The 24,509-nt window shown below is 43.2% G+C and overlaps 1 protein-coding gene across 2 annotated transcripts in view; it reads left to right on the top strand.

Annotated features, from left to right (window-relative positions):
- The window catches only part of arl15a (ADP-ribosylation factor-like 15a), a 414,801-nt gene extending 391,264 nt beyond the window's left edge, over nt 1–23,537 (top strand). For both annotated transcript variants that reach the window (XM_071352106.1, XM_071352105.1), the window contains exon 5: nt 19,475–23,537. In XM_071352106.1, the coding sequence (XP_071208207.1) occupies nt 19,475–19,630 (156 nt within the window). In that variant the 3' untranslated portion in view covers nt 19,631–23,537. The remainder of the gene's footprint in view (nt 1–19,474) is intronic.
- The last annotated feature ends 972 nt before the right edge of the window (nt 23,538–24,509 follow it).

The raw sequence follows: 24,509 nt of genomic DNA, 5'->3' as shown, positions 1-24,509 counted from the left end.
GTTCCGATAGTTCTGAAGTAGTAGTTCTGATGTAATAGTTCTGATGCAGTAGTTATGATGCAGTAGTTATGATGCAGTAGTTCTGATGCAGTAGTTCTGATGCAGTAGTTCTGATGTAATAGTTCTGATGCAGTAGTTTTGATGCAGTAGTTCTGATGTAGTAGTTCTGATGCAGTAGTTCTGATGCAGTAGTTCTGATGTAGTAGTTCTGATATAGTAGTTCTGATGCAGTAGTTCTGATGCAGTAGTTCTGATGTAGTAGTTCTGATGTAGTAGTTCTGATGCAGTAGTTCTGATAGTTCTGATGTAGTAGTTCTGATAGTTCTGATGTAGTAGTTCTGATGTAGTAGTTCCGATAGTTCTGATGTAGTAGTTCTGATGTAGTAGTTCTGATGTAGTAGTTCTGATGTAGTAGTTCTGATAGTTCTGATGTAGTAGTTCTGATGTAGTAGTTCTGATAGTTCTGATGTAGTAGTTCTGATAGTTCTGATGTAGTAGTTCTGATGTAGTAGTTCTGATGCAGTAGTTCTGATGTAGTAGTTCTGATGTAGTAGTTCTGATGTAGTAGTTCTGATAGTTCTGATGTAGTAGTTCTGATAGTTCTGAAGTAGTAGTTATGATGCAGTAGTTCTGATAGTTCTGATGCAGTAGTTCTGATGTAGTAGTTCTGATGTAGTAGTTCTGATAGTTCTGATGTAGTAGTTCTGATGTAGTAGTTCTGATAGTTCTGATGTAGTAGTTCTGATGTAGTAGTTCTGATGTAGTAGTTCTGATAGTTCTGATGTAGTAGTTCTGATAGTTCTGATGTAGTAGTTCCGATAGTTCTGAAGTAGTAGTTCTGATGTAATAGTTCTGATGCAGTAGTTATGATGCAGTAGTTATGATGCAGTAGTTCTGATGCAGTAGTTCTGATGCAGTAGTTCTGATGTAATAGTTCTGATGCAGTAGTTTTGATGCAGTAGTTCTGATGTAGTAGTTCTGATGCAGTAGTTCTGATGCAGTAGTTCTGATGTAGTAGTTCTGATATAGTAGTTCTGATGCAGTAGTTCTGATGCAGTAGTTCTGATGTAGTAGTTCTGATGTAGTAGTTCTGATGTAGTAGTTCTGATAGTTCTGATGCAGTAGTTCTGATGTAGTAGTTCTGATGCAGTATTTCTGATGTAGTAGTTCTGATATAGTAGTTCTGATGTAGTAGTTCTGATATAGTAGTTCCGATGTAGTAGTTCTGATAGTTCTGATGCAGTAGTTCTGATAGTTCTGATGTAGTAGTTCTGATGTAGTAGTTCTGATGTAGTAGTTCTGATGTAGTAGTTCCGATAGTTCTGATGTAGTAGTTCTGATGTAGTAGTTCTGATGTAGTAGTTCTGATGTAGTAGTTCTGATGTAGTAGTTCTGATGTAGTTCTGATAGTTCTGATGTAGTAGTTCTGATAGTTCTGATGTAGTAGTTCTGATATAGTAGTTCTGATAGTTATGATGTAGTAGTTCTGATGTAGTAGTTCTGATGTAGTAGTTCTGATGTAGTAGTTCTGATGTAGTAGTTCTGATAGTTCTGATGCAGTAGTTCTGATAGTTCTGATGTAGTAGTTCTGATAGTTCTGATGTAGTAGTTCTGATGTAGTAGTTCCGATAGTTCTGATGTAGTAGTTCCGATAGTTCTGATGTAGTAGTTCTGATGTAGTAGTTCTGATGTAGTAGTTCTGATGCAGTAGTTCTGATAGTTCTGATGTAGTAGTTCTGATGTAGTAGTTCTGATAGTTCTGATGTAGTAGTTCTGATAGTTCTGATGTAGTAGTTCTGATAGTTCTGATGTAGTAGTTCTGATGTAGTAGTTCTGATGCAGTAGTTCTGATGTAGTAGTTCTGATGTAGTAGTTCTGATGTAGTAGTTCTGATAGTTCTGATGTAGTAGTTCTGATAGTTCTGATGTAGTAGTTCTGATATAGTAGTTCTGATAGTTCTGAAGTAGTAGTTATGATGCAGTAGTTCTGATGCAGTAGTTCTGATAGTTCTGATGCAGTAGTTCTGATGTAGTAGTTCTGATGTAGTAGTTCTGATAGTTCTGATGTAGTAGTTCTGATAGTTCTGATGTAGTAGTTCTGATGTAGTAGTTCTGATAGTTCTGATGTAGTAGTTCTGATGTAGTAGTTCTGAAGTAGTAGTTCTGATAGTTCTGATGTAGTAGTTCTGATAGTTCTGATGTAGTAGTTCCGATAGTTCTGAAGTAGTAGTTCTGATGTAATAGTTCTGATGCAGTAGTTATGATGCAGTAGTTATGATGCAGTAGTTCTGATGCAGTAGTTCTGATGCAGTAGTTCTGATGTAATAGTTCTGATGCAGTAGTTTTGATGCAGTAGTTCTGATGTAGTAGTTCTGATGCAGTAGTTCTGATGCAGTAGTTCTGATGTAGTAGTTCTGATATAGTAGTTCTGATGCAGTAGTTCTGATGCAGTAGTTCTGATGTAGTAGTTCTGATGTAGTAGTTCTGATGTAGTAGTTCTGATAGTTCTGATGTAGTAGTTCTGATAGTTCTGATGTAGTAGTTATGATGCAGTAGTTCTGATGTAGTATTTCTGATGTAGTAGTTCTGATGCAGTAGTTCTGATGCAGTAGTTCTGATGTAGTAGTTCTGATGTAGTAGTTCTGATGTAGTAGTTCTGATGTAGTAGTTCTGATAGTTCTGAAGTAGTAGTTATGATGCAGTAGTTCTGATAGTTCTGATGCAGTAGTTCTGATGTAGTAGTTCTGATGTAGTAGTTCTGATGTAGTAGTTCTGATAGTTCTGATGTAGTAGTTCTGATAGTTCTGATGTAGTAGTTCTGATGTAGTAGTTCTGATGTAGTAGTTATGATGCAGTAGTTCCGATAGTTCTGATGTAGTAGTTCTGATGTAGTAGTTCTGATGTAGTAGTTCTGATGTAGTAGTTCTGATAGTTCTGATGCAGTAGTTCTGATAGTTCTGATGTAGTAGTTCTGATAGTTCTGATGTAGTAGTTCTGATGTAGTAGTTCTGATGTAGTAGTTCCGATAGTTCTGATGTAGTAGTTCTGATGTAGTAGTTCTGATGTAGTAATTCTGATGTAGTAGTTCTGATAGTTCTGATGTAGTAGTTCTGATAGTTCTGATGTAGTAGTTATGATGCAGTAGTTCTGATGCAGTAGTTCTGATAGTTCTGATGCAGTAGTTCTGATGTAGTAGTTCTGATGTAGTAGTTCTGATAGTTCTGAAGTAGTAGTTATGATGCAGTAGTTCTGATGCAGTAGTTCTGATAGTTCTGATGCAGTAGTTCTGATGTAGTAGTTCTGATGTAGTAGTTCTGATAGTTCTGATAGTTCTGATGTAGTAGTTCTGATAGTTCTGATGTAGTAGTTCTGATGTAGTAGTTCTGATGTAGTAGTTCTGATGTAGTAGTTCTGATAGTTCTGAAGTAGTAGTTATGATGCAGTAGTTCTGATAGTTCTGGTGCAGTAGTTCTGATGTAGTAGTTCTGATGTAGTAGTTCTGATGTAGTAGTTCTGATAGTTCTGATGTAGTAGTTCTGATAGTTCTGATGTAGTAGTTCTGATGTAGTAGTTCTGATGCAGTAGTTCCGATAGTTCTGATGTAGTAGTTCTGATGTAGTAGTTCTGATAGTTCTGATGCAGTAGTTCTGATAGTTCTGATGTAGTAGTTCTGATAGTTCTGATGTAGTAGTTCTGATGTAGTAGTTCTGATGTAGTAGTTCCGATAGTTCTGATGTAGTAGTTCTGATGTAGTAGTTCTGATGTAGTAGTTCTGATGTAGTAGTTCTGATAGTTCTGATGTAGTAGTTCTGATAGTTCTGATGTAGTAGTTCTGATATAGTAGTTCTGATAGTTATGATGTAGTAGTTCTGATGTAGTAGTTCTGATGTAGTAGTTCTGATAGTTCTGATGCAGTAGTTCTGATAGTTCTGATGTAGTAGTTCTGATAGTTCTGATGTAGTAGTTCTGATGTAGTAGTTCCGATAGTTCCGATGTAGTAGTTCTGATGTAGTAGTTCTGATGTAGTAGTTCTGATGTAGTAGTTCTGATGTAGTAGTTCTGATGTAGTAGTTCTGATAGTTCTGATGTAGTAGTTCTGATGTAGTAGTTCTGATAGTTCTGATGTAGTAGTTCTGATAGTTCTGATGTAGTAGTTCTGATGTAGTAGTTCTGATGCAGTAGTTCTGATGTAGTAGTTCTGATGTAGTAGTTCTGATGTAGTAGTTCTGATAGTTCTGATGTAGTAGTTCTGATAGTTCTGATGTAGTAGTTCTGATATAGTAGTTCTGATAGTTCTGAAGTAGTAGTTATGATGCAGTAGTTCTGATAGTTCTGATGCAGTAGTTCTGATGTAGTAGTTCTGATAGTTCTGATGTAGTAGTTCTGATGTAGTAGTTCTGATAGTTCTGATGTAGTAGTTCTGATGTAGTAGTTCTGATGTAGTAGTTCTGATAGTTCTGATGTAGTAGTTCTGATAGTTCTGATGTAGTAGTTCCGATAGTTCTGAAGTAGTAGTTCTGATGTAATAGTTCTGATGCAGTAGTTATGATGCAGTAGTTATGATGCAGTAGTTCTGATGCAGTAGTTCTGATGCAGTAGTTCTGATGTAATAGTTCTGATGCAGTAGTTTTGATGCAGTAGTTCTGATGTAGTAGTTCTGATGCAGTAGTTCTGATGCAGTAGTTCTGATGTAGTAGTTCTGATATAGTAGTTCTGATGCAGTAGTTCTGATGCAGTAGTTCTGATGTAGTAGTTCTGATGTAGTAGTTCTGATGTAGTAGTTCTGATAGTTCTGATGCAGTAGTTCTGATGTAGTAGTTCTGATGCAGTATTTCTGATGTAGTAGTTCTGATATAGTAGTTCTGATGTAGTAGTTCTGATGTAGTAGTTCTGATAGTTCTGATGTAGTAGTTCTGATATAGTAGTTCTGATAGTTCTGAAGTAGTAGTTATGATGCAGTAGTTCTGATAGTTCTGATGCAGTAGTTCTGATGTAGTAGTTCTGATGTAGTAGTTCTGATAGTTCTGATGTAGTAGTTCTGATGTAGTAGTTCTGATAGTTCTGATGTAGTAGTTCTGATGTAGTAGTTCTGATGTAGTAGTTCTGATAGTTCTGATGTAGTAGTTCTGATAGTTCTGATGTAGTAGTTCCGATAGTTCTGAAGTAGTAGTTCTGATGTAATAGTTCTGATGCAGTAGTTATGATGCAGTAGTTATGATGCAGTAGTTCTGATGCAGTAGTTCTGATGCAGTAGTTCTGATGTAATAGTTCTGATGCAGTAGTTTTGATGCAGTAGTTCTGATGTAGTAGTTCTGATGCAGTAGTTCTGATGCAGTAGTTCTGATGTAGTAGTTCTGATATAGTAGTTCTGATGCAGTAGTTCTGATGCAGTAGTTCTGATGTAGTAGTTCTGATGTAGTAGTTCTGATGTAGTAGTTCTGATAGTTCTGATGCAGTAGTTCTGATGTAGTAGTTCTGATGCAGTATTTCTGATGTAGTAGTTCTGATATAGTAGTTCTGATGTAGTAGTTCTGATATAGTAGTTCCGATGTAGTAGTTCTGATAGTTCTGATGTAGTAGTTCTGATGTAGTAGTTCTGATGTAGTAGTTCTGATAGTTCTGATGTAGTAGTTCTGATGTAGTAGTTCTGATGTAGTAGTTCTGATGTAGTAGTTCTGATAGTTCTGATGTAGTAGTTCTGATGTAGTAGTTCTGATGTAGTAGTTCTGATAGTTCTGATGTAGTAGTTCTGATGTAGTAGTTCTGATGTAGTAGTTCTGATGCAGTAGTTCTGATATAGTAGTTCCGATGTAGTAGTTCTGATAGTTCTGATGTAGTAGTTCTGATGTAGTAGTTCTGATGCAGTAGTTCTGATGTAGTAGTTCTGATGTAGTAGTTCTGATGTAGTAGTTCTGATGTAGTAGTTCTGATGCAGTAGTTCTGATGTAGTAGTTATGATGTAGTAGTTCTGATGTAGTAGTTCTGATGTAGTAGTTCTGATGTAGTAGTTCTGATGTAGTAGTTCTGATGTAGTAGTTCCGATGTAGTAGTTATGAAGTAGTAGGTCTTACTCTTCAAGTGGTGATCATATTAAACCCCAATAATTGTGACATTTATATATGTACCGGTATCCCCTGTATTTAACCTCATAATTGTAATTTAATTGTTACTTTCTTTTTTTATGAAGTAAATATTTTCTAAACTCTATTTTCTTAAAACTGCATTGTTGGTTAAGTAAGTATTGTTGTTGTAAGTAAGCATTTCACGGCGCTTGTGACAAATACAATTTGATTTGATTTGAATTTATTTGACAATCCCTTGAAAACCTCACACAGAACTTGTGGCCTCCCATGAGGCAAAGCGAACGTTCTGCACCTTTATTGTGATGTTCATGGATAAGAGCCTCTTCTAGACATTCAGTTACATAGCATTATTTAAATATTCCCTATTTATTTTTAATTTTTTTCACTTTTATTTAACCAGGTAGGCCAGTTGAGAACAAGTTCTCATTTACAACTGCAACCTGGCCAAGATAAAGCAAAGCAGTGTGACACAAACAGCAACACAGAGTTACACATGGAATAAACAAACATACAGTCAATAATACAATATAAAAAGTCTATATACAGTGTGTGCAAATAAAGTAGCATAAGGGAGGTAAGGCAATAAATAGGCCATAGTGGGGAAATAATTACGATATAGCAATTTAACACTGGAGTGATAAATGTGCAGAAGTTGAGTGTGTAAGTAGAGATACTGGGGTGCAAAGGAGCAAAATAAATAAATAACAGTATGGGGATGAGGTAGTTGGATGGGCTATTTACAGAGGGGCTACGGTATGTACAGGTGCAGTGATCTGTGAGCTGCTCTGACAGCTGGTGCTTAAAGTTAGTGAGGGAGATATGAGTCTCCAGCTTCAGTGATTTTGCAGTTCGTTCCAGTCATTGGCAGCAGAGAACTGGAAGGAAAGGCGGCCAAATGAGGAATTGGCTTTGGGGGTGACCAGTGAATATACCTGCTGGAGCGCGTGCTATGGGTGGGTGCTGCTATGGTGATCAGTGAGCTTAGATAAGGTGGGGCTTTACCTAGAAAATACTTATAGATGACCTGGAGCCAGTGGGTTTGGCGATGAATATGAAGCGAGGGCCAGCCAACGAGAGCATACAGGTCACAGTGGTGGGTAGTATATGGGGCTTTGGTGACAAAACGGATGGCACTTTGATAGACTGCATCCAATTTGCTGAGTAGAGTGTTGAAGGCTATTTTGTAAATGCCATCGCCGAAGTCAAGGATCGGTAGGATAGTCAGTTTTACGAGGGTATGTTTGGCAGTATTTTTTATTTTTGCCAATTGGCCTGGACCCGTTTACTATACGGAACCCTGCTGATCCATCACGACTGGTCTGCCAACGTAACTGCACGAGAGGACTACAACAGACTTCATCCGTCGCGACGTCCCTCTAAGGCCCCTCTGATAGCTTGCTAGCCCCGGCCTGCTAGCTGTCTGAATCGCCATGTCTCCAGCCCGCCTAGCTACTCACTGGACCCCTATGATCTCTCTCCTCTGTCTCTCCTTTCTCTCTCTCTCTCTCTCATCTGCATCTCTCCCTCTCTCATCTCTCCCTCTCTCTCCTCTTCATCTCTCTCCTCTGTCTCTCTGTCCCTCTCCTCTCTCTCTTCTGCATCTCTCTCCTCTGTCTCTGTCCCTCTCCTCTCTCTCTCCTCTGTCTCTATGCCCCTCTCCTCTTTCTCCCTCTCTCTCTTCATCTCTCTACTCCCCTCTCTCTCTCCTATATGGAAAGTCCATTATCGCGGCCTGAGGCCTTAAGTGCTGTAGCGTTGTTCCGCGCCTTCAAACTTTTCGCAGCAGATAGTGTCCCTGTGCCGTCAGTCAGCTAGTGTCCCTGTGCCGTCAGTTAGCTAGTGTCCCTGTGTCGTCAGTTAGCTAGTGTCCCTGTGCCGTCAGTTAGCTAGTGTCCCTGTGCCGTCAGTTAGCTAGTGTCCCTGTGCCGTCAGTTAGCTAGTGTCCCTGTGCCGTCAGTCAGCTAGTGTCCCTGTGCCGTCAGTCAGCTAGTGTCCCTGTGCCGTCAGTCAGCTAGTGTCCCTGTGCCGTCAGTTAGCTAGTGTCCCTGTGCCGTCAGTTAGCTAGTGTCCCTGTGCCGTCAGTTAGCTAGTGTCCCTGTGCCGTCAGTCAGCTAGTGTCCCTGTGCCGTCAGTCAGCTAGTGTCCCTGTGCCGTCAGTTAGCTAGTGTCCCTGTGCCGTCAGTTAGCTAGTGTCCCTGTGCCGTCAGTTAGCTAGTGTCCCTGTGCCGTCAGTTAGCTAGTGTCCCTGTGCCGTCAGCAGCTAGTGTCCCTGTGCCGTCAGTTAGCTAGTGTCCCTGTGCCGTCAGTTAGCTAGTGTCCCTGTGCCGTCAGTTAGCTAGTGTCCCTGTGCCGTCAGTTAGCTAGTGTCCCTGTGCCGTCAGTTAGCTAATGTCCCTGTGCCGTCAGTTAAGCTAGTGTCCCTGTGCCGTCAGCAGCTAGTGTCCCTGTGCCGTCAGTCAGCTAGTGTCCCTGTGCCGTCAGTCAGCTAGTGTCCCTGTGCCGTCAGTCAGCTAGTGTCCCTGTGCCGTCAGTTAGCTAGTGTCCCTGTGCCGTCAGCAGCTAGTGTCCCTGTGCCGTCAGTTAGCTAGTGTCCCTGTGCCGTCAGTCAGCTAGTGTCCCTGTGACGTCAGTTAGCTAGTGTCCCTGTGCCGTCAGTTAGCTAGTGTCCCTGTGCCGTCAGTTAGCTAGTGTCCCTGTGCCGTCAGTTAGCTAGTGTCCCTGTGCCGTCAGTTAGCTAGTGTCCCTGTGCCGTCAGCAGCTAGTGTCCCTGTGCCGTCAGTTAGCTAGTGTCCCTGTGCCGTCAGCAGCTAGTGTCCCTATGCCGTCAGTAAGCGATTTATGATGCTGATCTGGCCAGCACTCTGTTGACTAGATTTGGAGGAGAGGAACGGAACAGTGTACAGACCAGAGAATCACTTTGAACCTGCACAGAGCTGGGGATTTGGGGAGCTCCGAACTCCCTTCAACGTTCCTCTCTCACTCCTCTTTCCCCCTCTGAGGCTGAGCATAACAGTAAATCTGAGATCTATAGACAAAGGCGGTGGTGGGAGGGTGGCTCTGAAGTCTTCATTTGTTGGCTAGCACAGGTTCAGATTTTTCACCTAGTCGGCTCTGGGATTCGAACCAGCGACCTTTCAGTTACTGGCCCAACTCTCTTAACAGCTAGGCTACCTGACTCCCCTTTGAATATACAGTACCAGTCAAAAGTTTAGACACACCTACTCATTCAAGGGTTTTTCTTTATTTTTCTATTTTCTACATTGTAGAATAATAGTGAAGACATCAAAACTTGAAATAACACATATGGAATCAAGTAGTAACCAAACAAGTATTAAACAAATCAAAATATATTTTAGATTTTAGATTCTTCAAAGTAGCCACCTTTTGCCTTGATGACAGCTTTGCACACTCTTGGCATTCTCTCAACCAGCTTCATGAGGTAGTCACCTGGAATGAAACCAGCTTTGCACTGTAGGGTGCCGTTTGGGGCACACACAATGTCATCTGGGACCTCCGTTGGAAGTCCCTCTCTCTGGGACATCTAGGCCTCTCATACCCCCCCCCCCCCCTCTTTGCTGTTATAGCAGCAAAGTGGGAACCAACTTCATATTAATGCCCATGATTTTGGAATGAGATGTTCGACGAGGGAGGTGTCCACATAATCTGGTCCATGTAGTGTATCTATTATAGATAGGGCAAGTGCTCCTCTCATTACCCTGGGGCCACTTTACAGGCAACTGGTATGTTCACTATCCTGGCAGACAGGGCTAGCGGGACTCTGATATTTGAGGAGATGACTTTCCCTTGCTAGCTAACCTTAATGCCTTAATGCTTCCTTCCAGTGGGAGCGGGGTGGGACGGGATGCCCCTCCACCCCTTTCCACCGAACCCTAATCCCCGCTCCCTCTCTCTCTGTTGTCAGTGCAGTGAAGGGTGGCATGTAAACCACCTCAAATGGGATATGGGGTTATGTGGTTGTGTGGGGTCATAAGACCTAAGAGAGAGAGAGAGAGAGAGAGAGAGAGCTAGAGAGAGAGAGAGAGAGAGAGAGAGAGAGAGAGAGAGAGAGAGAGAGAGAGAGAGAGAGAGAGAGAGAGAGAGAGAGAGAGAGAGAGAGAGAGACAGAGAGAGAGAGAGAGAGACAGAGAGAGAGAGAGAGAGAGAACACGTGTTTATTTATCCAGGTTGATCTCAATGAGATCAAAATGTATTTTTCAAGACAATACAGGTAACTGCCAGAATAAAGGAAACCCTTGAGTAAATGAGGGATACAAAGTATATTTAAAGCAGGTGCTTCCACACAGGTGTGGCGCCTGAGTTAATTAAGCAATTAACATCCCATCATGCTTAGAATCATGCTGGGCAGGCCATTATTTTGGCTACCATGGCTATGCCCCCATAGGATGACAATGCTCCCATCCACAGAGCACCAGTGGTCACTGACTGGTTTGATGAGCATGAAAACGATGTAAACCACATGCCATGGCCGTCTCAGTCACCAGATCTCAACCCAATTCAACACTTATGGAAAATTCTGGAGCGGCGCTTGAAACAGCGTTTTCCACCATTATCAAGAAAACAGCAAAAAAAATGATGACATTTCTCAAATAGAGTTCCAGACACCATAAGGTGCATTGAAGCTGTTCTGATTGGCGGAGGCCCAACGCCCTATTAATACACTTTATGTTGGTGTTTTTCTTTTACTTTGTCACCGTATCGAGTTACCGTAGTTACCGGTATCTGACTAGTAATGCACCCTCGCCGTGGCCGGTTTCTCTCCCTAGTTGGTCACAGGTCAGTTCCTGCGTTACTCACTCAACAGCAAGTAGTTCTCTCTTTCTTCCCCAGCTACGAATGATCTGCCTGAAAGATTACGGAGAAAAAAACTGGAGGAAAGAGAGGCGCCTTGTTCTAATGAGTTGATTGACTAGAGCCGTTGTTATCCTGGAGTCTAGTTTTAATGTTAGCCTGGAGGTGGGAGGGCGAGGGTGTTGGTGGAGTGTCGTAAAATACTATAAAATGAAAATTGCTCTTGACTCTCTCTCGACCAATCAGAAGGACGCAAATGTATAAGGCAGAGATAAAACAGAGGACAAAGGTGTTTTTCTCCATAATTTGCCAGCGACATCAACAACAACAACAATAAAAGTCTGATTTTCACCATGATACAACAGGTTGTTGTTTCTGAAAGGTTTTCTGATGAGTGTTTTACATTGGATCTGTGTCAGGTCTTGACTATTCACCGCAGGCCAAAACGACCCTCAGGCCACCGGGGAATGTCACAAGGATAGTTTCATTTAATTTTAGACAAATATTTTTCATTGTTAAATTAGGCCTATCCAAAAACGAACTCTCACTCAAATAATTAAATAATAACTTCCTTTTCTGACATCCGGATATTCGATTAACTGTGCCCATCTCTAGTGTGTGTGTGTAGGTGCGTGTGTGTGCGTGTGTGTGTGTGTGTGTGTGTGTGTGTGTGTGTGTGTGTGTGTGTGTGTGTGTGTGTGTGTGTGTGTGTGTGTGTGTGTGTGTGTGTGTGTGTGTGTGTGTGTGTGTGTGTGTGTGTGTGTGTGTGTGTGTGTGTGTGTGTGTGTGTGTGTGTGTGTGTGTGTGTGCATGTGAGTACGAGAGGCCAACAGACGCTGCTTTTAGGAGTGTTTCGTCATATTCTGGCTGTGGGACGGACTACTCAAGGGCAACGCTTCCTTCACCCACTTTCACAATGTTTACATCTTATTGCCGAAACAGGAAGAGATTGTTAGCATTTGTTTTTATATTATTGAATTTACTTTGGATGTTTTTGTCAGACACTGTGAACCTGAAGGCTGGTTTAAAGTACCAGACTCGACAGAGACATGTACCTTCTAACAGAAACTGAGAATTGACAGCTCAGGTTATTGAATCTGTTTCTTTACGCTAGTGAACTGAATCTGTTTCTTTACGCTAGTGAACTGAATCTGTTTCTTTACGATAGTGATCTGAATCTGTTTCTTTACGATAGTGGTCTGAATCTGTTTCTTTACGCTAGTGAACTGAATCTGTTTCTTTACGCTAGTGAACTGAATCTGTTTCTTTACGATGGTGATCTGAATCTGTTTCTTTACGATAGTGATATGAATCTGTTTCTTTACGATAGTGATATGAATCTGTTTCTTTACGATAGTGATATGAATCTGTTTCTTTACGATAGTGATCTGAATCTGTTTCTTTATGGTAGTGATATGAATCTGTTTCTTTACGGTAGTGATCTGAATCTGTTTCTTTACGATAGTGATCTGAATCTGTTTCTTTACGATAGTGATATGAATCTGTTTCTTTACGATAGTGATATGAATCTGTTTCTTTACGATAGTGATATGAATCTGTTTCTTTACGATAGTGATCTGAATCTGTTTCTTTACGATAGTGATATGAATCTGTTTCTTTACGATAGTGATATGAATCTGTTTCTTTACGATAGTGATCTGAATCTGTTTCTTTACGATAGTGGTCTGAATCTGTTTCTTTACGATAGTGATATGAATCTGTTTCTTTACGATAGTGATATGAATCTGTTTCTTTACGATAGTGATATGAATCTGTTTCTTTACGACAGTGATATGAATCTGTTTCTTTACGATAGTGATATGAATATGTTTCTTTACGATAGTGATCTGCTTCAGGAATATATCTGATATTGGCAACACTAGTCTTCTATCTGGCTCTGTTTTTAACCTCCTGATAGAATGAGTCCCTGTTTAAGAACTCACTTGTATTTCCCAAAACATTCACAGTACGCAGCAGAGTTCAACCGCAGCCTCCAAATCTGTGTGTGTGTGAGTGTGTGTATGCCAGCGCATGTGTGTGTGTGCGCACCAGCCTCTGTGTACACAATTTTTATGGGAAAGATCCCTGGCATGGCCTGTTGACCCTGCAGCTGGCAGAATGTGCCTGGCTCTCTGTCTGCCATACTGAGAACGAACCTGAACTTCGACCACACCACAGGAGGCTGGTGGCGCTTTAATTTGGGAGGACGGCTCATAGTAATGGCTGGAACGGAATAAATGGAATGTTATTGAACTCATACAATTCCATTCCAGCCATTATTATGAGCTGTCTTCCCTTCACCAGCCTCCTGTGGCACGTACACAAACACACACACACACACACAGACATGAATGAGACAAAGCTGAGGGCGCACTTAAAAAAAATAAATGCCCTTAATTATTACTTTGTTTACTCAGAATGTAATGTCCTTACTGACAAACACTGTATCCTGAATGTACCTGAGCAGAAACCAGATTGCATACCAGAGAGAATACTATAGACATCAAGAAAGCCAGTCAGTTGATTATTGACAAGTATTTTCCCAACACTTTTGATTAACAGGGCAAAATAGAAATAGGCCTATAACAGTTAGGATCAGCTTGATCTCCCCCTTTAAATAAAGGACCCATCATGGCTGCCTTTCAAGCAATGGGAACCTCCCCAGAGAGGAGAGACAGGTTATAAAAGGTCAGAGATAGGCCCTGGCGATGATAGGGGCAGCAACCTTATAGAAGAAAGGGTCTAAACCATCTGACCCGGATGTCTTTTTTAGGGTTAAGTTTAAGGACTTATTTTAGCACATCAGACGCGGCGACGTCTGCAGGGAGAAGCGGGGCAGTGGGAAATAGAGAGGGGAGCATCATTAGAAAGGGGTTAGGAGATGAGGAAGTGTTGGACGGGCAAGGAGGCGTGGCTGAGTCAAGTAGGAATCCTGACTTATTGAAGTGGGTGATTTAAAGAGCTCAGCCAATGCGCTCCTTGTCCGTGACAACCGCATCATCATTAAGGGACATGGGCGGAGGGTTAATTCTCCAGGTCTTTCACTGTTTTTCCAGAACTTCTCAAAACTGACTTAATGGCCAAAATGATCCTTTTTATACTTTGTAGTAAATTTTGACACTAGAATTAATGTTTCTGACCCCACATAGGCTGTTTTAATGGTCAGTTGACCTTTAATTAGAACAAGCTACAACAACAAATCTATATAAAGATGAAATAATCTGAATAAGGAGCTGTCACCTGCTACGAAACCAAACTCTGGAACTAGAACGATCCCAGCAACACCTACTCTTTATACCACAGCATCAAATTAAAAGTCCTCCAATTACGGTCTAACGTTTGTTTTTTTCGTAACAGTGTGGAGGTCTGGACGGGTCTGTCACAGCTGACAGCCTCTGAGCTAAAGCTTTAGGTTTCAGGAAGCTGTTCTGGTTGTCTGGAGCTAAACACCTTTTACCGTCAGGGGTCAGGTGAACCACCGAACACTCCTTTTAGGTGATGGTCGGACAGGTAAAAGGGTTCTGTTTTGTAGGATTCGACTTCTATTTCCCCCCCCCCCCCCTTGAATGTTGGCAAACAGTTACATTTCATCAGCATACTTCCTTGAGTGCACTTTGGCTCAGAGATTTCTACGCTCGGTTTTCAAAAGGCTGAATTCGAAACGCTGACAACTTGACGCTGGTACAACAACACACAGGTGTTAATAAGGAAAGTGTTTTTCTTTTTAAAGGACGGGATTAACAGTGATCATGGTGGTGGCTGTGTTCTCACCGTTGGTGGCCAGTCACGTCATCCGTTGGCTTTCCTGTGCTCGGCCCAAGACGTCCTGTTTAAGGAACATCTTTGCAGGAGGCAACATGTCTTAAGGCCAAATGAATGAACCGTGCAATTAAAGAGTGGTCGTCCCTAAAGTAGAGATTTATTGTTCTGTAACGATTTACATGACATACAACTTGTATGTGTTGTTCATAAAGCACATCTAAACATGCCATACAGTTACAAAGAGCATTATTAAAGCCTGATAACATTTTACAGAACATTTTTACTTTGCTAGTCAGAGCCTAATGTTAGCTAGCTAACATTGAACCTGGTTGGTTAGCTCCCAGCAGATTCATGCAGGGTAGTAACGACATGATTTGGCACTATGTTCATTGTTGTTCAACTAGCTAGGTTCATTGGTTAGCTAGCTAGCTACATGTCTTAAGCTACAACACCCGTTGAATATGGCGTCAGTAAACGTCGGCAAAAAAAAGTGTAATGTAATTGTTGCCAGCAGAGCTGGTTAGGCTGTTTTCATGTTATCCAGAGGTAAACAAATCATCAGCCAGAGTATCAAGAGTGCGCTCTGAACGCTCCGAGAGCGAAACGAGATGGGTGGGGCTAAAGCGTAAGAGGGTGTGAACGATACTGAATGGGTGGAGACAAAGAAGACCTCTGCAGTAGCTACCAAAACATTCAAGGGCCATTTTCTCAAAAGTGAGTTTACGAGTTGAATTACTTTCCGATTGTTCCTCAAAAATGCAGTGTACGATATACCATTTTGTAGCTCTTGGTCTCTACTTTTATCCACTGTAAAAAACTAAATTTCAAATGTTGCTACATAAGACCAAATCCAGGTCACATTGTTGTTCAGTGGACATACGTTAATCAAAGGGCAGTACAGATTCACAGAATACAGCCAATGTCAAAGCTAAACAAATAATTTTCTACCTTCAGTCGTGTTTCTACTAAAGCTCCAGATCTAACTGTGTGATCAATAAATCATGGAATGTATGTAAGTTGCTAGGTCTTAGCAGGTGAATGGTTCATTTTCTAATGATTATGCTAGCTAGCTATCTATGGCTCCATGCAGAATCAAGCTAGCTAGCTTAAAAATAGCTTGCAAAATGATTTTACCTAGTCTATTTCGGGTACTACAAATGATGTTCACAAATCATCAGTTACACGTTTGAGAATGTGTTTACAACTACAGATTATTCTTTCATGTTCACAACTCATCAGTTAGACACGTCCAATGTGTGTTTCCACACATTGTTTACAAATCTATTCTGCACGCTCAAATCATTGTTAATGATTTACCTTCATAGATGACATGTCATCTGTTACTCCCCAACCATAGGGTAACGACTATCGTACTGCAGTGATCGTTATCTTAACCCTAAGGACACACTGTCATATTTGGTCTGTCTGTCTGTCTGTCTCTGTGTGTGTGTGTTTGTGTGTATGTGTGTGTGTGTGTGTGCGCGTGTGAGTAGACGGCCTTTGCTACAGACAACCCGACAGACAGACAGACAGACAGACAGACAGACAGACAGACAGACAGACAGACAGACAGACAGACAGACAGACAGACAGACAGACAGACAGACAGACAGCCAGCCATGTCAGCAGGCCAGGGCTGGTGTGGAGGTTAGAGCTGGGAGGGCTGGGCCAGGGCTGGTGTGGTTAGAACTGGGAGGGCTGAGCCAGGGCTGGTGTGGTTAGAACTGGGAGGGCTGAGCCAGGGCTGGTGTGGTTAGAACCGGGAGGGCTGGGCCAGGGCTGGTGTGGTGTGGGGGTTAGAACTGGGAGGGCTGAGCCAGGGCTGGTGTGGAGGTTAGAGCTGGGAGGGCTGGGCCAGGGCTGGTGGGGAGGTTAGAGCTGGGAGGGCTGGGCCAGGGCTGGTGTGGTTAGAACCGGGAGGGCTGGGCCAGGGCTGGTGTGGGGGTTAGAACTGGGAGGGCTGAGCCAAGGCTGGTGGGGAGGTTAGAGCTGGGAGGGCTGGGCCAGGGCTGGTGGGGAGGTTAGAACTGGGAGGGCTGGGCCAGGGCTGGTGGGGAGGTTAGAACTGGGAGGGCTGGGCCAAGGCTGGTGGGGAGGTTAGAGCTGGGAGGACTGGGCCAGGGCTGGTGGGGAGGTTAGAACTGAGAGGGCTGGGCCAGGGCTGGTGGAGGTTAGAACTGGGAGGGCTGGGCCAGGGTTGGTGGGGAGGTTAGAACTGGGAGGGCTGGGCCAGGGCTGGTGTGGGGGTTAGAACTGGGAGGGCTGGGCCAGGGCTGGTGGGGAGGTTAGAGCTGGGAGGGCTGGGCCAGGGCTGGTGGGGAGGTTAGAGCTGGGAGGGCTTGGAGTCTGGAGAGTCTGGCCCAATGCAGCTCAGGTCACCCCAGACTGATTTATTCACGGTGTTTGGGTCCGCTCGGCTTTCCACCCAGGCCCCGGGCCAGCCTGCCAGGCTGAGGAGAGCAGAGGAGAGGAGACTTAATGTGTTGTTAAACTAACGTTCTACTTGGACAGACTTGTCAACTCAGAGGACATAGACATAGACACAGACATAGACACAGACACAGACACAGACACGGACACAGACTACCATTGACTTGGCAGGGTAGCAGGCAGATAGACAGGAAGGCAGATCGACAGAGACAGGCAGAGGCAGGCAGACAGAGGCAGAGAGGCAGGCAGGCAGAGAGGGAGGCAGGCAGACAGAGGCAGAGGCAGGCAGGCAGAGGCAGAGAGGGAAGCAGACAGAGGCAGGCAGACACAGCAGGTAGACAGGCAGGCAGATCGACAGAGACAGGCAGAGGCAGGCAGACAGAGGCAGAGAGGCAGGCAGGCAGAGAGGGAGGCAGGCAGACAGAGGCAGAGAGGCAGGCAGGCAGAGGCAGAGAGGGAGGCAGACAGACAATTGTTAAAAATTGACAGGTTTGTAATGATCCTGTTTCTCTTATTGTGGACATTTTTCTTCACAGTGATGTATCTATGTGATGAATGCTGGTTTTCCAGAAATCGTGGTTGAAAGATTATTGGAATTAGGAGGGAAATTTGGAAATTCTCTTACCGGGGTTTCTGGAAAACCTGGCAATTTTTGGAAAGTTACTAGAATTTTACAACCCATGTACTGTATGTAATTTCCTCTTTAGTATATCAGCTGCTGAACATAGCACCTGGTCTATGTCCTAACCAGGAGGAACAGCGTTGATCAGGACGTCTCATTTGATTGAAATAGATACACTTTGATATATCAGCTGTTTGTTTTAGCAAATACAGAAGTGATAAGGAGACAGGACGGCTTCTCCAATCTCTTTTGCATAACTTCTATTTATACAGGTTTGTCTCACTGAGATAAACAAATCTTTTTGGAAGAGAGACCTGTTCAAAATAGCAGCAGTGGGCAGGAAGTGAGGAAATCTTTGTTGTGGCCAGGATGTTTTGAAGGTTGTGGCTAGATGGTGTACAGCTACGGACGGGAGTGACTTTTCATAGCAGGTTAGGACAGCATTTTAGCTAACCCTAAACCCTTTTGCTAACCTTAACCTTTTACTGCAGTGGGCTAAATCAGGGTCACACAGTGTTTCTTGGTAGCCTTAAACAAATCTACTTTGAAACTAAAGTATACACCTCACACACACATGGTTATGGGCTTAAAAAAAGAAGACACCTGTACCATGTCAGATGTAGAGTGGACATGTATTACATGTTGAGTTAGCATCCCAATTTTACACTTTATACACTTCACAGAAGCCTGAAATATATAAACCGTTTGACATAGGATCACAGGATTTTCGGTAGCTCTTTTGAAATAATGTTAATCAATTATGAAATTATGAAAAATATTAACATTCCACCCATGAGGCCACTAGAGGACGATTTGACCATTTGACTGAAGGAAAGGGGGGGGGGGGTAACCCAATTCTCCTAACCACTTCTCCTAACCTTAGCCTCATTAACCTCATTCTCCACACCTGCTGCGTAAGTTCTCCTAACCTGCTATGAAAAGTCATTTCCGTCCATAGCTGTATACCATCTAGTCAAAACCATGTTTGAATGGCCATGCTTTAAGTAACACGTTATGTCCACAACATGATCATAACTAAACTATAAGTTATCAGAGAATACAAGTTTTTTTTCTTTCTGTTTGCTTTGAATCTATATCGGCAACATCTGTGGGATGGGATATTGTTCTATTCATGTCTCATCAAGGAACATTTCCCTCAGTAGATGAAGAGATAAGATGAAACGGTAGCTATTAGGTAGGTATTGTCGACAGACATCATCCATTTCTCTCCGATAACTGTATTTCACGGTGTAATCTTTTGTCACAATGAAAGGTGTTTCATTGCATCCATATCAGGTAATTGCCTCAATAGTAAGAGGCAACAACAACAAAAAACTGTTTTTTTTTTTTTTTGTTACGGAAGGGCAGATGAGGGAACTAGCTAGCAGATTCCAGTGGGAATTCATTACGCTACAAATCACTCGCACTACTGTGAGGTTGAAAACATCGTGCCTTCAGAAGGTTCAAGCATTGCACCCCCACCCCCCCCCCCTCACCCCCAAACACACACACACGCACACACACACACACACACACACACACATACACATGATCCTGATAATCAAATGTTACCAACAGCCAAGCCCACACCAACAATCCGCATTACTAGTTTTCCCAGAGATCAGACTAACATATTTTCTTGGGGAACGCCTGGGTTGTGGCTTTGCGGCTGCTAAGCTTTTTGTTTTAGGCAGGACTTAAGCTGTTTGAGTTGACTTTGGTTTAATGCCTCCCCCCCCCCTTTCCCCCCTCCTCGTTCTGTCTTCCAGATAAAGAAATACTTTGAGCTGGAGCCTTTAGCCAGGGGGAAGCGTTGGATCCTGGAGGGCAGTACGACAAACAACATGGTGGCCGTGAAGGAGAACTTCATCCAGCTAATCAGACTACTGGAGGACACGGACACAGGGCTACCCGCAAGGATATGATGCTAATGCTACATTAGACACAGGGCTACCCACAAGGATATGATGCTAATGCTAAATTAGACACAGGGCTACCCACAAGGATATGATGCTAATGCTACATTAGACACAGGGCTACCCGCAAGGATATGATGCTAATGCTACATTAGCATCTTATAGCAAAGGACATCACAGCTTACAATTCGAGGGAGAGAGAACGTTTTTGTAATGTTACCCTTAATGTTCCCATAATGTTTGAATGTCCAGTTTTCTGTTAGTTTGGGGAACATTCTATGTTAGCAAAAAAAAAACATCTGAGAACCTTTTTAGCATGTCTTGTTGTTAAAGTTAGGAGAATATTCCCTTAATGTCAAGCAGAACTTATCTCGAACGTGGTCACAATGTTCTCAGAATATAGAACATTAATGTTCTAGACACGTTTTAAAGGACGTTGCAAGAACATTCCTTGTGTACAGTTTTCTGAGGGTTAGGAGAATATTCTTGCAACGTTCCCATGAAACTTGTCTAGAACATTTAGAATCTTATATTCTGAGAACATGGTAACCATGTTAACCATGGTAACCATGTTCTGGGTAAGGTCTACTTGACATTAAGGGAATGGTCTCTTGAAAACATTCCTTGCGCATCACGGGAACGTTCCTATGGAAACTCTAAAGGGAACATTCTCTAAAGTTGCGGGAACATTTGTTGTTAGCTGGGATGGTGATAATGATGGTGATATTAATATTAATGCTAATGTTAGCATGTTGAGTCAAAGGATGGTATGACATTAATGCTAATGTTAGCATGTTGAGTCAAAGGATTGTATGATGTTAATGCTAACATTAGCATGTTGAGTCGAAGGATAGTATGATATTAATGCTAACGTTAGCATGTTGAGTTGACAGATGGTATGATGTTAATGCTAACATTATTATGTTAAGTCGAAGGATGGTATGACATTAATGCTAATGTTAGCATGTTGAGTCAAAGGATGGTATGACATTAATGCTAACATTAGCATGTTGAGTCGAAAGATAGTATGATGCTAATGCTAACGTTAGCATGTTGAGTCGAAGGATGGTACGACGTTAATGCTAATGTTAGCATGTTGAGTCAAAGGATGCTATGACGTCAATGCTAATGTTAGCATGTTGAGTCAAAGGATGGTATGACGTTAATGCTAACGTTAGCATGTTGAGTCAAAGGATGGTATGATGTTAATGCTAACGTTAGCATGTTGAGTCGGAAGTATGGTATGACGTCAATGTTAGCATGTGAGTGGAAGGACAACCACAGCAAGACCTGCCAGTGTCCACAGACACACAATAACATGGTGAAACGTCTTTGCGTTCATGTAGTTGATTTTGGAGTTGTGTTTTGTTCTCACAGACTCTTGTCTCGCCCAGTTTTGGAAGCGGGATTAAGTAAATGGGCGGCAGCACAGCACAGAACAGCTACGTACACAACACATTCATCTGTAAGCATTCAACAGAGCAGCTACACAACACATCCTCCTATCCAAAAAAACTCCATTCAACCCCACCCACCCAACTGATGCAGTTGTTTTGTAATGAAGGAAACTCCTTGAACTTTCTCAGTAACGAAAGCTGTTTGTTTACCACTATGTAATGTGTGCCATGTCAATGAAACCCCCCCCCCCCCCCCCCCCCGCAGCGTCATTCACAGCGTACCGCATTCCTCGAGTCGTCAGCATGAACACACTGCAGTGACTGCAGCTCATCTGTAAATATGTTTAACATTTGGGATAATTGCTTTACCGTATGTTCCATCTGAGCAGCACATATGCCTGAAATTAGCCAGAAAAGTGCCAGTTGTCAAGTTGGCCTAGTTGTTCAGTCCTGATAACTAACAATGTTCTGGGGTTCAAGGAATGAGGTCTGAAGCCTTCTGTTGTGTGTTAACATACTGTAGTTACAGAGAAGTGGGTAGTTTAAACCACAGCCAGACAGGTAGGCAGGCAGACAGACAACATCCCCCTTTGAGTCTTAATGTCCCTAGGAAGGTCCCATACTAGTCTCTAGGTCTATAATAGGATATTATTATGCAGAGTAATCTGTATGGCAAGAGAGAAGCACTGTAGAACATGGGATGAAGGGGTAGGGGTCGTGTGGGGTGGGGTGGAATACAAACTCTATCAATCGCCGTCGGCGACAGCTGCGTCTGACACGGTTTTGTCCTGCCTGCCAACCTAATGCCTTCCAACTGTCTGTCTGTGAAGACCCCTCCCTGTCTAACACCCTAGGACCCCCCAACCCCCCAACACATCCCGAACCCCCCCAACACACCCCCACCACATCCTGGACCCCCAACACACCCCCACCACATCCTGGACCCCCAACACACCCCCCCACATCCTGGACCCCCAACACACCCCACCACATCCTGGACCCCCAACACGCCCCACCACATCCTGGACCCCCAACACACCCCACCACATCCTGGACCCCCCCCAACACAGTCCACCACATCCTGGACCCCCCCAACACAGTCCACCACATCCTGGACCCCCAACACACCCCCACCACATCCCGAACCCCCCAACACACCCCCACCACATCCTGGACCCCCAACACACCCCCACCACATCCTGGACCCCTAACACAACCCCGGAACACCGAACTTCCCGGAACCCCAACACATTCTGTAAATGTCACGTTTAGGGATGTTGCTCTGAAATGGCTGTAATATTATAAACACAGTGGTGTAAAGTACTTCAGTAAAAATACTTTAAAGTACTACTTAAGTAGTTTTTTTTTTATTGTATCTTTACTTTAATATTTATATTTTGGAAAACTTTAACTTCACTACATTCCTAAAGAAAAGTATGTACTTTTTAACTCCAGACATTTTCCTTGACACCCAAAAGTACTAGTTACATTTCGAATGCTGAGCAGGACTGGAAATTGGTCCTATTCATCCCTACTGCTGATCTGGCGAAGTCACTAAACACAAATGCTTCATCTGTAAAGTACGTCTGCGTGTTGGAGTGTGCCCCTGGCTATCTGTAAAAAAGTAAAGAACATGAAAATCGTGCGGTCTGCTTTGCTTAATTTAAAAATATATTTTACCTTTATTTAACTTGGCAAGTCAGTTAAGAACAAATTCTTATTTACGATGACGGTTTAGTGGGTTGACTGCCTTGTTCAGGGGCAGAACGACAGATTTTTACCTTGTCAGCTCGGGGATTCGATCTAACAACCTTTACGGTTACTGGCCCAACGCTCTAACCACTAGGCTACACGCCAGCCAATATATTCCTTAATATAAGTAATTAAAAATGATTTATTATTTTACTTTTGATACTTAAAAGTATATTTTAGCAATTACATTTACATTTGATACTTAAGTATAGTTAAAACCAAATAGTTTTAGACTTTTACTCAAGTAGTATTTTACTAGGTGACTTTAACTTTTACTTGAGTCATTTTCTATTAAGGTATCTCTACTTTTACTCAAGTACGACAATTGGATACTTGTTCCACCACTGCAACCCCAGACTCCCCATTTGTACCCTACCCAAGCCCCCTACCCACCCCATCCCAGAACCCTAGTCCACTGCCATCTCCACTCCCTATTCCAGTACTTTCTAGCTGTGGTATTTACAAGACCCCCCCCCACACCCCCCTCGTCCCAGGTGCAAATTTAGAAGTGGGCCTGGCAGAGATCACTGTGGCACGGTCTTCCTTTTTCATGCCTCGAAAGGAAGCAGGAGGTCAGTTAGACAATTTGGGGAGTAAAATATTTTTGTGTCCCGTAGATTAGGTTACATGGTAACAGTCGTCCTTCTGTTTTTTGTAGGCTAAGCATTAGCCAATCTATTGTATTAAAAGCACCTCTTTGTCGCACCATTCACAAACTCGCATCATTCACTACTACTTTGTGTGTAAATAAATATTGATCAGCCATATTTGTCTCTGTCTACAAATCGTCGTTCTCCTATTAAGGTAGGCTATATTATTCAAAACAATAGCTCAAGGGGAGGTGCAAGTACCTGTTTTTTTGGCTTCATGCTGTTCCCTGACAGATTTGCTGCGCGTTCCCGACTGTAGGTTATGCTGTAGGTTAATGGGCTACATCCACAGATCATAGAAAGCGAATCTCATTTTAGTTCTGTGAGAGATACTGGTCTCACGCGGCCACGCGTTGGGTCTCAAACATAGGTTACAATGCTGCACAAACCATAAGTCCGGGTCGGCCCAACTCGAATCAACTCTTAGTATATCAGACCTGGGCTGAAAATCAACTTTTTCACATATATATATTTTTGGGGGGGGGGGGGGGACAGGAAAACTAACGAAGAGCCAACTCAGATTAACTTTGATTTATTTTCTTAAAATGCTTACACTGCAAAAGGTTTGAATGGTTTTTCATGACAGGAGTGGTACCAGATCCGGTCAAATAGGTTCCGGAAAGAAACAGAGAGGTGACTCCTCCTCCTCCACCTACTCTCTGTGTGGGGGCAGCCTCCCCATAGACCCCTCTCCTCGACCCTGATGGGGGGGCAGCCTCCCCATAGACCACTCTCCTCGACCCTGATGGGGGGGCAGCCTCCCCATAAACCACTCTCCTCGACCCTGATGGGGGGGCAGCCTCCCCATAGACCACTCTCCTTGACCCTGATGGGGGGGCAGCCTCCCCATAGACCACTCTCCTCGACCCTGATGGGGGGGGGCAGCCTCCCCATAGACCACTCTCCTCGACCCTGATGGGGGGGCAGCCTCCCCATAGACCCCTCTCCTCGACCCTGATGGGGGGGCAGCCTCCCCATAGACCACTCTCCTTGACCCTGATGGGGGGGCAGCCTCCCCATAGACCCCTCTCCTCAACCCTGATGGGGGGGCAGCCTCCCCATAGATCCCTCTCCTCGACCCTGATGGGG

Source organism: Salvelinus alpinus, chromosome 19 (assembly GCF_045679555.1).
Source record: "Salvelinus alpinus chromosome 19, SLU_Salpinus.1, whole genome shotgun sequence".
In the NCBI taxonomy this organism is placed as follows: domain Eukaryota; kingdom Metazoa; phylum Chordata; class Actinopteri; order Salmoniformes; family Salmonidae; genus Salvelinus; species Salvelinus alpinus.
Note: the sequence above shows the minus strand (reverse complement) of the source record. Positions and strands in the feature narration are given on the sequence as shown.